Below are 11044 nucleotides of genomic sequence, written 5' to 3' on the forward strand. Positions count from 1 at the left end.
GAATATTATATTATATATATTATACATATGTACAAAAATCGAAATATAAAAGAACATATATATAATATGCTGGATATAGTTACAAACATCCTTCATAAAGGAATATGAGTGCTTTCCAGATTAATATACTTTATTAAAATTTTGCATTTAACACGGAGACTTTTCACTTGGTTTGTAAATATTTTTTTATCGATAATTTTCGTCTTTGGCTTAATTTCTAATATAATAGTGCAGTCTTAAACATTGATATAAGTATTTATCCAGAGGTCACCTAGAAGTCTTAGAAATGAGCCAAAAGAAGGCAATAACTGCACACTTGTCTTAGTAGCGATACCCATAGCTTCCATAGCCCCCATAGCCGCTTCCATAACCGCCATAGCCGCCGCCGCCATACCCTCCATATCCTGAATAGCCAGGGTAACCTAGAACAAAAAGAAAAATCTTAATTAACTTGTTGAGTCAATATGCACATGCTACCTCTCAGTGCTCGAAGCCCAATAAAGCGGAAGTAAAAAATCTATAGTTACACAATAATATTTAACCCATGAAAGTGTTGCCATTATGTATTAGACCAATGAATGCAACTTTGAGGAATGTTACAAAACCTCCCCGCCAACTTGAATTCAATTTTGGAATTTTAAATGGGAATATCTTCGTCTCGCCATTTCAACTGATATAAAATCTTTTGAAAATTGCAATGGTGAAAACCTCTTTTGTTTCTGTTTATTAATTTGTGCGATATGGAGCATTAACTATCGCTAAAAAAATGTTTTATGTTTCAATTTAAAATTTGAAAGTTAAATTCAAGATGTACACTCACCGGCAATATAAATGGGACACCCTATATCCTGAAATCCTCGCTCCCCTACAAGTTGTTGTATGTGCTGCCTAACTTTACGGCGATACGTGGATTTTGATAGCAAGCTTTCAATGGCAACTTCCACCACGAAGTGCAATTAGCATTGCCGAATTGCAATAAGGCGTGGGTGTTCTAAATTTAGCATGCAACGAAGCCTCCTTTCCTGATGAGATTCCGCGAGAATCCTTTCACCTTAGCATCCATAGAAGACACAGTTGGAAATAGAGTTGCCAAATTTAGCTCCTCTCAAGTTAACAATTTCAGTGTGGGGTGTAAGGGGTGACCTTCCACGTAGTACAGGCTGGACTGCATTTTGCGGACGAGCGAGGCTATGGCGACTGGTCCTGGCCAGTATAATTCTGTGTGTTGTCCTGTGTCTTGTACTTATATGTGCTGAATGCCTCTTTGCAGGCTGAGATTTTGGCAGAAGTCAGAGCGTTTTAATATTTTAGTTACGACACGGCATTAGAGTAATGTTTATTATAGTTCTGTTAACCTAATGCAGAATATTTTAGTCTCTCAACATTACAGTTATGTTAATAGTTACAGTTTAATTCAGGTAAGAGGCTGGACCCCGCATAAAGTGACGGGTGCAAAATAGCCTAAGTGCTGACGCACCCAAAATTTTGAATTCAAAATTTAAAAAATTAAAAAAAGAAACAATTTCAGTGTCGTAAAGTAACTGTTGATAACCTACTTCTGTTGCAAAAAAAGTAACTCTTGTTACAATCTAGCTAACTAACTAACTCTCTAGCCTTATTAAACCCGAAGGTTCATGGCTGCAGTAACACAGTCCTTCCATCTGTCCCTATCTTGAGCAAGATCTATATACTCTTTTCCATCCCTACCAATTTCCTTTAGGTCCATCTCAACGTTGTCCCTCCATCTTCGTCTTGGCCTTCCTATAGGTCTCTTACCATCACGTTTCCCAACAAGAATCCTCTTTCGTCTCCCAGTCGTGCCACATGGCCTGCCCACCTAAGTCTTCTTGATTTAATTATTCTAATAATATCCGAACATGAATACAAATTATGTAGTTCTAAATTATGTAACCTTCTCCACTCACCTGTCTCCTCATCCCTTTTAGGTCCAAATATTTTCCAAAGGATCTTATTTTCAAATACTATCAATTTAGGTTCCTCTTTCAATGTAAGGGACCAAGTTTCACACCCATATAATACTACAGGCAAAATTACTGTTTTGTTTATTTTACATCTTGTTACAATCACAGCTATTTACTTTTAAAAGTTACTTGTTACAGTTAGAATTTCTGACAAAAGTAACTGTTACTTGTTACTGCGTTACAAGCAGTGCTGTGCCGTAGACTATAAGTTTACGTCTACATGCGTTGTCTACACGTAGATTACATTGGGTTGTAGTTTACATAGACTACGTAGACAATCTAAAGTGCATTAGAATTAATTTTCAAGGGTTTCATGAAAAGAAAGTGACATTTTCAACTATATTGGTTAACTAACGAACTGAAACGAATCCTATTTGCAACAAAATTTCTCCTCTCTTATATTATCAACTAAGGAAGAAGATGAATAGTATGCAAGAAAAACAACAGATGGCAGTCGTGAGGCAAGAGTGGTCTTTTCCCCATAAAAAGCACTAGAATATTTCCTATATTAGGTTCTTTCCTAGGTGAGAAATTGTTCGAGTTTGGAAGAAACATTATGAAAAGTTCTCCTCACACATCAGCAACTGATACGCAGTATAATTTTGTTTTACTTCTACAGCACACTTTGCTAAGTTATCACCTTTTGCCATGTTGTTTACATAGATTACGTAATCTAAGCGTATAAAATTGTCTACGTGTAGAATGTAGACTATCGTTGTTTACGCGTACCCCGCGACAAGTTAAGTTTGCAGCAGGTTTTATGTATTAATCCGCGTAAAAACTGCGCTCAGCATCTCCCGTGCTAGTTTTGCCTCAACCGCCGAGCTGTTCATATCACAGACAATGAGACAATCCACAGTATTGCAGCGGAACTATATTCTGCGCGCACGTTTGGGTCTATATATGCGAAAAGTTGCTGCAAAGTTAACCTGTCGCGAGGCTTAGACACACATCACTGGTTACAAGTAACTGTTACTTCCATACATATTGTGGATATATTCCAATAATAGACAAGCTCCTTACCTCCATATCCCCTATTGTAACCGTAGCTACTGTACGGGTATCCCCCATAGCTTCCATATCCCCCGGAGCCACCATAGCCTCCTCCGAGACCACCATAGCCTCCTCCAAGACCACCATAGCCTCCTCCAAGACCACCATAGCCTCCTCCGAGACCACCATAGCCTCCTCCAAGACCACCATAGCCTCCTCCGAGACCACCATAGCCTCCTCCAAGACCACCATAGCCTCCATAGCCGAGACCAACGCTTTCTTGAGTGTCCAGTGCATCATCCGTCTTAGTTTTTACGCTAGTCTCACCGCCCTCTGGCCTAGCGTTGACAGTACTAGCGACTAGAAGGGCTAACGTGAAAACCTGAAAAGAATAACATGATCTCAAACGCTAAACGAAAGCAAATGTAATCATGAATTCAATTTATTTACGAAAACTATTTACATGAACTTGTATGTGATAAATGTACAATCTTTAATAACGATGATGAAGAAGAAATGCAAATGGAAGAAGCATATGTGAGCCTTGGCCAGGTCTTCTACTCAGAATCTTAGAATAATAGATGCATCCCATCTAAGAAAGTGAGGGCAACTGCCCCCTTGTCCTCCTAATCCTCCCCACTGCCTAAGAATTATTTTGTAAATATAGTGTTTAATACACCAATATTGTGCATTTACAGACCATATTTTCCAGATTATTGCGGATAAAGTCCCTTCGTTTTCCACTTTTATTTATTTATTTAAAAGTGTTTTTAAACTGCCGAGAACAGCTTTTCAGCCTTAATACAGCAGTATTACATGTTACATGGTTACAAGGTTACAAAGTTACATATTTCAAGGTATCCAAAACCACAGTATTGGGCAAGAGAGCATTTCAAAATATTTAGCAAAACATAGCCTAAAACTACTAGAATTTTAAAAATGCATAAAAAAATATACAACTGTTATATTTAATCTATAGAACTATAAAAGAGTTCTTAAATAATTCTTATATATGAAGTTGAAATTGTTTTAACAACGATATCACTATCTATCTTACAGTATTCGAATTATAGCTGTTTATGAGATACAGAACATACTTGTTATTTTTGTAGTTCTTATCAAGACATAATAATTCGCTATTTCCTCTCAAATTGTATGATTTCACCTTAAGCCATATCATACGAAGGAGTTTTGGTACCATATATTTTCCCTCCAAGATTCCTTCCATATAAGATATAATTCGCATTTCAGGTCTGACATCAAGTCTGTCTATTTCTAGGTCAGCAGGTTATCATGCTCATAATAGTATTTGAATAGCTTGAATTTGTAATATATAAATGTGATAAATCTGTTTTGTATTTTTTCTATTGATTGTTTCATCTTAGCACTACATGCGTAATACCTAATCGGAATAGTGTATTCCAGTATAGGTCTGACAAAAGTTGTAAACATTAAAATTAGAAATTGTAAGTTGTTTGAAGAACTCCATTTTTTTATAATATAGGTACATTGCTTTCTTGCTTTATTTATGATGTGATTAATATAGTCTTCAAATTTTAAGCGTCTGTCCAAAATAATGCCCAGATCTTTCATGGATTTCACATGTTTGATGATATTATTACTGATAAAATAATTAAACATTTTGAAGTTTTCTTTCCCAGAGAATGTTTGCACAAATGATTTTTAATCAATTGGTTTGCATTAACCCAATCATAAACTGAGTTAATATCATCCTGAAGCTTCTCATGAGAAATATTATTATCAATTTGTAAATATAATTTATGCAAGATATTTTGCATGTTTTATAACATATTAAATATCATGCAAAAATATATTGAATAGGAAAGGCCTTAAGGGCGACCCTTGAGAGACACTTCTTGACACATTCCCAGGGATGGAGAAACTAGACTTAAACTTTACTCTGAAAGTTCGCTGAGACAAGAAACTCTTAAACCAGGAACAGTACAAAGGAGCACACCCATAGTTTGCCAGTTTAACAGAATTGAAGGGTTGACACTGAGAGCAGTACTGATAAATTAGTATTCGTAGATCTTCCAGAAACAAAACCATGCTGAGATGAACTTAAAATACATTTCATGTTAAAAGACAAAGAATTAAAAATTAACTGTTCAAATATGTTGCTAAAAATATTACAGATTGAGATTGGTCTAAAATTTCAAATACTGTAATCACCCTTGCTCTTTGGAATAGGTACAATCGTACTCTCTTTCCATAGTTTGGGAAAAATTCCTATCTTTATCGATTTATTATATATGTGACTTACTAGTGGTGCAAAGATAGCACTACAACCTTTGAATATATATTAGGGAATTTGGTGTATACCAGAGTTGCCATTAGGTTTAAGTGTCTTGAAAACTTTCATAATATCATTGTCACTAATGTTAGGTGGCACTATTGGTAAATGATGCCATTCACATGGTTCTACAGAAGCATTGGCAGGTTTTTGAAAAGTAGTACTAAAATATTGGCAGAAAACATCTGCAATTACATTTTCTTCAAGCTTTTCACCATTGAGGCCCAGAACATAAGGAACCTCATTTCTCTTAGAACTAATATTTTTCCAAAACATCTTTCTGTCAGAGTAATAACAACAGTTTAGATAATTAAAGTAATTTTTCTTAGCTTGCCTAATTTCGAATTTAACCTTCTTTCTTAGGGACACATATCTCAGATACCAGGATAACTTGTTGGTAGACTTGAACTTATTATAGCATTTTCTCTTCTTATTGAGCAAACATTTAATTTTACGAGTTATCCATGGCGACTGCTGAGGAAAACATTTCTTCTTAGGTGTATTATTCCCCACAGATTGTAGTACCACACTATGAAGAGAGTCTACAATTTCATTTAATTCAGATGACAGATTAATGGAATCAATACCATCCTTTATATCATTATAAAGTTGAAGAAAGTTACATCTTTTAAAATCATATGACTCATTTAAGGACAGATCTGCATTAGTCTCACATGATATATGAGAAAAGCTGACATCTAAAACAAAAGGTGGATGGAATACATCAAAATTACTTACAGGTACAACACCAGTATTAAAAATAATTTCATCAAAATTGCTTAAAGCTAAATCAAGTGTGGACAGTTGGTTAGATGCATTGTAAGGAATATTGTATTGATTAAAATTTAGGAGATCACACATTTCAATAAGTTTGGAGCTTTTAGAACTATATCTGGTTTGACAAATTGCTTGTTTCCAAAGTGACCAATCAATTTCACCAACATTAAAATCTCCCAAAATCACCTGACCCTGAATCATATTGTTCTTAAAGAGTTTAATAATTATGTTATTAAACATAGATGACAGTAAGAAATTAAACATTAGAAATTTATGCGAAAAGGCAGGAGCGTATATTCTAGGCTATCTGCGAAGCCTGAAGTCTAGAGAATAAAATACAGGAGAAAAATAGATCAGAAATCGTAAATAATAATATTCATATCAGCGAGATGATGATGCTGATTCTGGAGTTGGCAACCTGATTTCTTATGAGTTGGCAACCTGATTTCCTATGAGTTGGCAACCTGATTTCTTATGAGTTGGCAACCTGATTTCCTATGAGTTAGCAAACTGATTTCCTATGTGTTGGCAACCTTATTTCTTATGAGTTGGCAACCTGATTTCCTATGTGTTGGCAACCTGATTTCTTATGAGCTGGCAACCTGATTTCCTATGAGTTAGCAACCTGATTTCTTATGAGTTGGCAACCTGATTTCCTATGAGTTGGCAACCTGATTTCCTATGAGTTGGCAACCTGATTTCCTATGAGTTGGCAACCTGATTTCCTATGAGTTGGCAACCTGATTTCTTAGAAGTTGGTAAATTTATTTCTATTCATAGCCTAGGACCATGGCATAGTGACATAGCCCAGATATTGGACTCAGTATACGCTACTGCGAAAAGGACATATAATTATATACCAAAATCTAGTTGCACGGTATTGGCCGATTTCTTTTTACGGGAAATAATGATAAATATTTTTATGAAACTAAAGCAAAAATCCAGTATCCAAAATAACTTTTTAATCTTGTAGGATAAGTTACCATTAAACTCTTTACAAGTACAAATCTGTGTTGTTGTTTGTCAAGAAAAAACGGTAACATTCTTATTTCTGTTGTACAGAAAGATGTGTATATAGCTGCGTTCTGGGGGAAGGGGGTGTTACACAATAAAGTATTTCGTAAATACCACGGTATAAAACTTGTTCGAAGATTGAAATGGTATATCCTTGAAGGGAGATTTGCATTTAGTAATTTGTCTTTTCCCGAGTCCATCACTGCTTTTATTTCAAAATTGGATTTTCTCAAAATTTCGTAAGGGGGTTGTGCGTAAACGTTTAATGTCGTACCACGATTGGGGAAAAAAAAATCCCTTCCAGATGTCGGCGTCGTCATGGGGGGGGGGGGGATCGAACCGGTGGGTCGACTCCCCCTGGAAATTAACATCGTTCATTTCAAGTTACAACAAGTAAGAAAGCTTGTTCAATTAGTTACTATTCGCATAGAGAAACGAAGTAAAAATTCCGTTAAATCGAAAAAAATTGACTCTAATATGCAGGAACCACTTTATGTTTCTATATTCTACCATTTAAAGCAAATAATACATTTTCCGCGTTATAGTAAATAACAATAGTTTTGAAGTGAAATTGGTTTATTTATATTATTTTATTATAATTATAATCACGATAATAATAATTTATTAGGCCTATTGTTATTATTTCTAGTATTAAAGTTTCATTCATGGCTTAAACCCCTTCCCCCCTACAAAAATTTATGTCGGTGTCCATTCTTCTAGATACAGATTTCGGGAAATGATTTTTCGATCTCGAACAATTCGACATTTTTAAGGGTTGTTACAGGTTCTTGAACTTCACTGCAATATTATTGTTGGAAATTTCTTGGAAATGGCAGTTTCATACCAGCCATGGGAAAACAATCACTTACAGGGGGGAAATTGTTTGTAGAATTTGAGGTGATCATGGTGTGTTGAAAAATTACGAGTCCAGAAAAAGTGTTGTCTTAAAAGAGAAGAATTTACGGAAGCAAAGATAGTGATAAAGGAACAAAGAGAAAAATGGGAATAAGTAAAGAGAAGGAGATGAAAAGAGACGTAGAGAGGGAGATAGAGAGAGAGACAGACAGACAGACAGACAGAAGGAGAGAGAAAGAGGTGTTTGCAGTATGAGAATTAAACTCTCCTTTTTTTGAAAGGGGAGGAGATTCCATCTATTGCTTGATTCAACGTGTAAACATAAAATACATTTGTAAAGAAATCTGCCTCTTTTGAGAGGAAATAAATTACCATTTTAATGAGCAATAACTATGCACAGATAGGCTTATCCGGAACTGGACCTACAGTTCAAAGTGGGATTTAAGTATAACAATATAAAACAAAGCTACACAATAGATTACTCATTTCACTTAGTGGTTCAGATCCCACTTTAAACTGTAGGTCCAATCCCGATTAATCTTTCTGTGCATGAAGCGGACTTAAAATAAACTGAAACAAACAAATAGCAACGCTTATGTAATCAGAAATAAGGTTTTGGTGGTAATCACGATGGTTTGGCGCCCCCTGAGGACAGCGCCTTGGTTGCCCGACCGTTAATCCGCCTTTGATAGAAACCAACTCTTACCTGAAATAAATTTGTCCACCCTTGAGCCCCAGACCACACTCTTGCAACGCCACTGAGCACAACATGTAATTACAACTGCAAACTAACTTAAAAAAAAACATACTAACCCTCAAGGAAGCCATAATAGTTTCAGTCAACCAAACCACTGCACCAGAAAAACAACTGACGAATCTCCGGTTCAGACCGTGACTTATATCTAAGGTGTACACCAATTTTCATACTTTCATGGCCATTTTCCCTTTCAGCGACCGCCCAGGAACACAGACTCAATGAGTTTTACAAGAAGGCGTCGCATTCAGACACATTTACACGAAGATAATACTCGGTGACAGGCACTAATAGACATTTCAAAAGAATCGGTCGTTTTGGGTGCGGTAGTTTCGGAAAACCCTGTTGTGTAATATCCATTACCACTGTGAACCCGTGTGTGTTACCAGGCCTGACTCACACACACGAAAAGCCGGACATGGCACGTGTGAGTCACACAAGTAACACACAAGAAATGTGGAATCGCCCACTATATACACACCAGAGCAAGGACCCTTGTTTCAAAATCTCAGTGACGTCATCACAGTAGTTTCAATCCTGCTAATAGATGTCGTTGCGCTATACACAAGATAAGATTAGAATGGAAAGGGGCGTGGGTAGATTTTACGCCCAAGATGGGGGCAGAAGATAGGAGGGGGTTGGATGTTTAATCCCACCAGAAATGTATTCGAAATAGCGATAGTGTATTGCTAAAGCACAGCATGGAAAATAAGATTTCTTTGTCCAGTAACTTTGTATCCCAAATGTTTAAACTTGAAGCTCCATATTGCTTTCTTGGAGTCAAACTTGAAGACTTGGAGCGAAAAGCATTTTCTGTTATCGCAGTGGAAACCCGAACGAAAGTCCATCTTTCCACATGGTTACCAGCAGCTTGCAGCTCGGGCTGCAAGTCGCTTCAACCTTCTGGATTTGACTCGAGAATGGACCCACAGTTGAAATTCAGACAACCCCCTTTCAGCGGCTTCTCACCAGAACTGAGTAGAAAGAATTTCCTCCGAACGAAGAGCCAGAATTCCAGGCGGTTGCCAGCTTGGGCTGCAAGTCGCGAACTTCAGGATAATCCATCGATTCTCAACATCCGTGTCCATTCACGATACATTTCTTTTCACCGTCTCCCGAAAATATGAGTTGCTTTACAGGAAAAGTTTGCTAAATATCACCCCCGAAACACCAAACACTGATACGCCTAATAATACAATGTAAAGTATTGACATAATGCCATCTGGCGATGGTTCGATGCAACTACTGCAAATAGTACCACCATTCTCCGCCAGGATCGCTTCATTCGTTGAGCGAGAGAAATCTCAAAACTTTCAGGGTAACAAATGACCTTCTTGGTCCAAGTTAATACAGACAAGACTTGCACGTCAATAACTCCAATTAACGTAGATTTGTATAAAAATAGGTGTAAAATAACTGAAAACAGAATCAAGTTACTACGATTAAGAGTATGGAAAGAGATATCGTACCTTATTAAAGTCAGTCATGTGGTTAAGTTGATGACTGAGGTTCTGAATTGAATGAATAATCATGTTCAATCAGTTCTCTGACTCTCGATTACTTTCTTCTATGTTTTCTTATGGAACTATGACGTAACACACGCTCATAACGAAATTAGGAAAGTAGGTACTTACTAAAATAGGTATATCTGTCTCACATAAGTTCACCAATTTGCTGTATAATAAATTCGATGAAAAGGAGAGACAGTACTGTTCTGTACCTGTTGCATCTTACCGCGAGGGAAGTTTAAACACACAATCACATTCATGCAAGCACCACACATAGAACAAGCTTATCAAATCTGACAACAGGTGACACTACTTGCACTTACAATCTTATTGCTTCAATGTCTAATGAAAGAAGGTTTAATCAGTATGTTCTCGCAAGACTAAATGAAGAGTAATGTAGTTCAATTCATACTCACGGCATTAGCGCTTTTAATGAAGAAAATGTTGCTGTGATCTGTATCCTTTGTCAATTACCACGGAAGAGAAATAGATAATATTATTAAAAAAGAAAATCATTGACGTTTATTCTAATTGCTCATTTTGTCCATTGGGTTTCCTTCTGTGAGTGTTACTTGATCAGTTTCATGTATTCATCCTCATGGTGAGTTGTAAGCTTCCAAACACCAACCTCTCTAATACGTACTACACGTCCTGGATTGTGCAGATTAACGAGGCTTTGTTGTTTGGACTCACAGCCAGTTAAATCCTATGCATGGCTCCTGTTTTGTTGTCCATACATGTTTGTTGTATTCCTTTCATAAATTTCATTTTTCATTCTCATCGCCGCGATTAGTCAAGAGAGAAACGAAAACACAGCAAAATAAAAATTAAGTTATTCTCTCGTCAT

At 36.5% G+C, this 11044-nt stretch overlaps 1 protein-coding gene across 1 annotated transcript; it reads right to left on the reverse strand.

Annotated features, from left to right (window-relative positions):
• LOC145997054 (uncharacterized) lies at positions 1-8853 on the reverse strand. Its single transcript, XM_083133676.1, has 3 exons — positions 8749-8853; positions 3006-3357; positions 1-422 (listed from the first exon to the last, which is right to left on the reverse strand). The coding sequence occupies exons 1-3, from the start codon at positions 8761-8763 to the stop codon at positions 322-324; spliced, it is 468 nt and encodes a 155-aa protein (XP_082989802.1). The 5' UTR covers positions 8764-8853; the 3' UTR covers positions 1-321.
• Between the last annotated feature and the right edge of the window lie 2191 nt (positions 8854-11044).

This window comes from Lepisma saccharinum, chromosome 13, assembly GCF_977018435.1.
Source record: "Lepisma saccharinum chromosome 13, izLepSacc3.1, whole genome shotgun sequence".
NCBI lineage: Eukaryota > Metazoa > Arthropoda > Insecta > Zygentoma > Lepismatidae > Lepisma > Lepisma saccharinum.

Bases quoted from the DNA above. Each gene is read 5' to 3' on its own strand.
- LOC145997054 (XM_083133676.1), bottom strand. The intron at 423-3,005 runs GTAAGGAGCTTG...TTTTTGTTCTAG, and splicing joins TTACAATAGGGGATATGGAG to GTTACCCTGGCTATTCAGGA.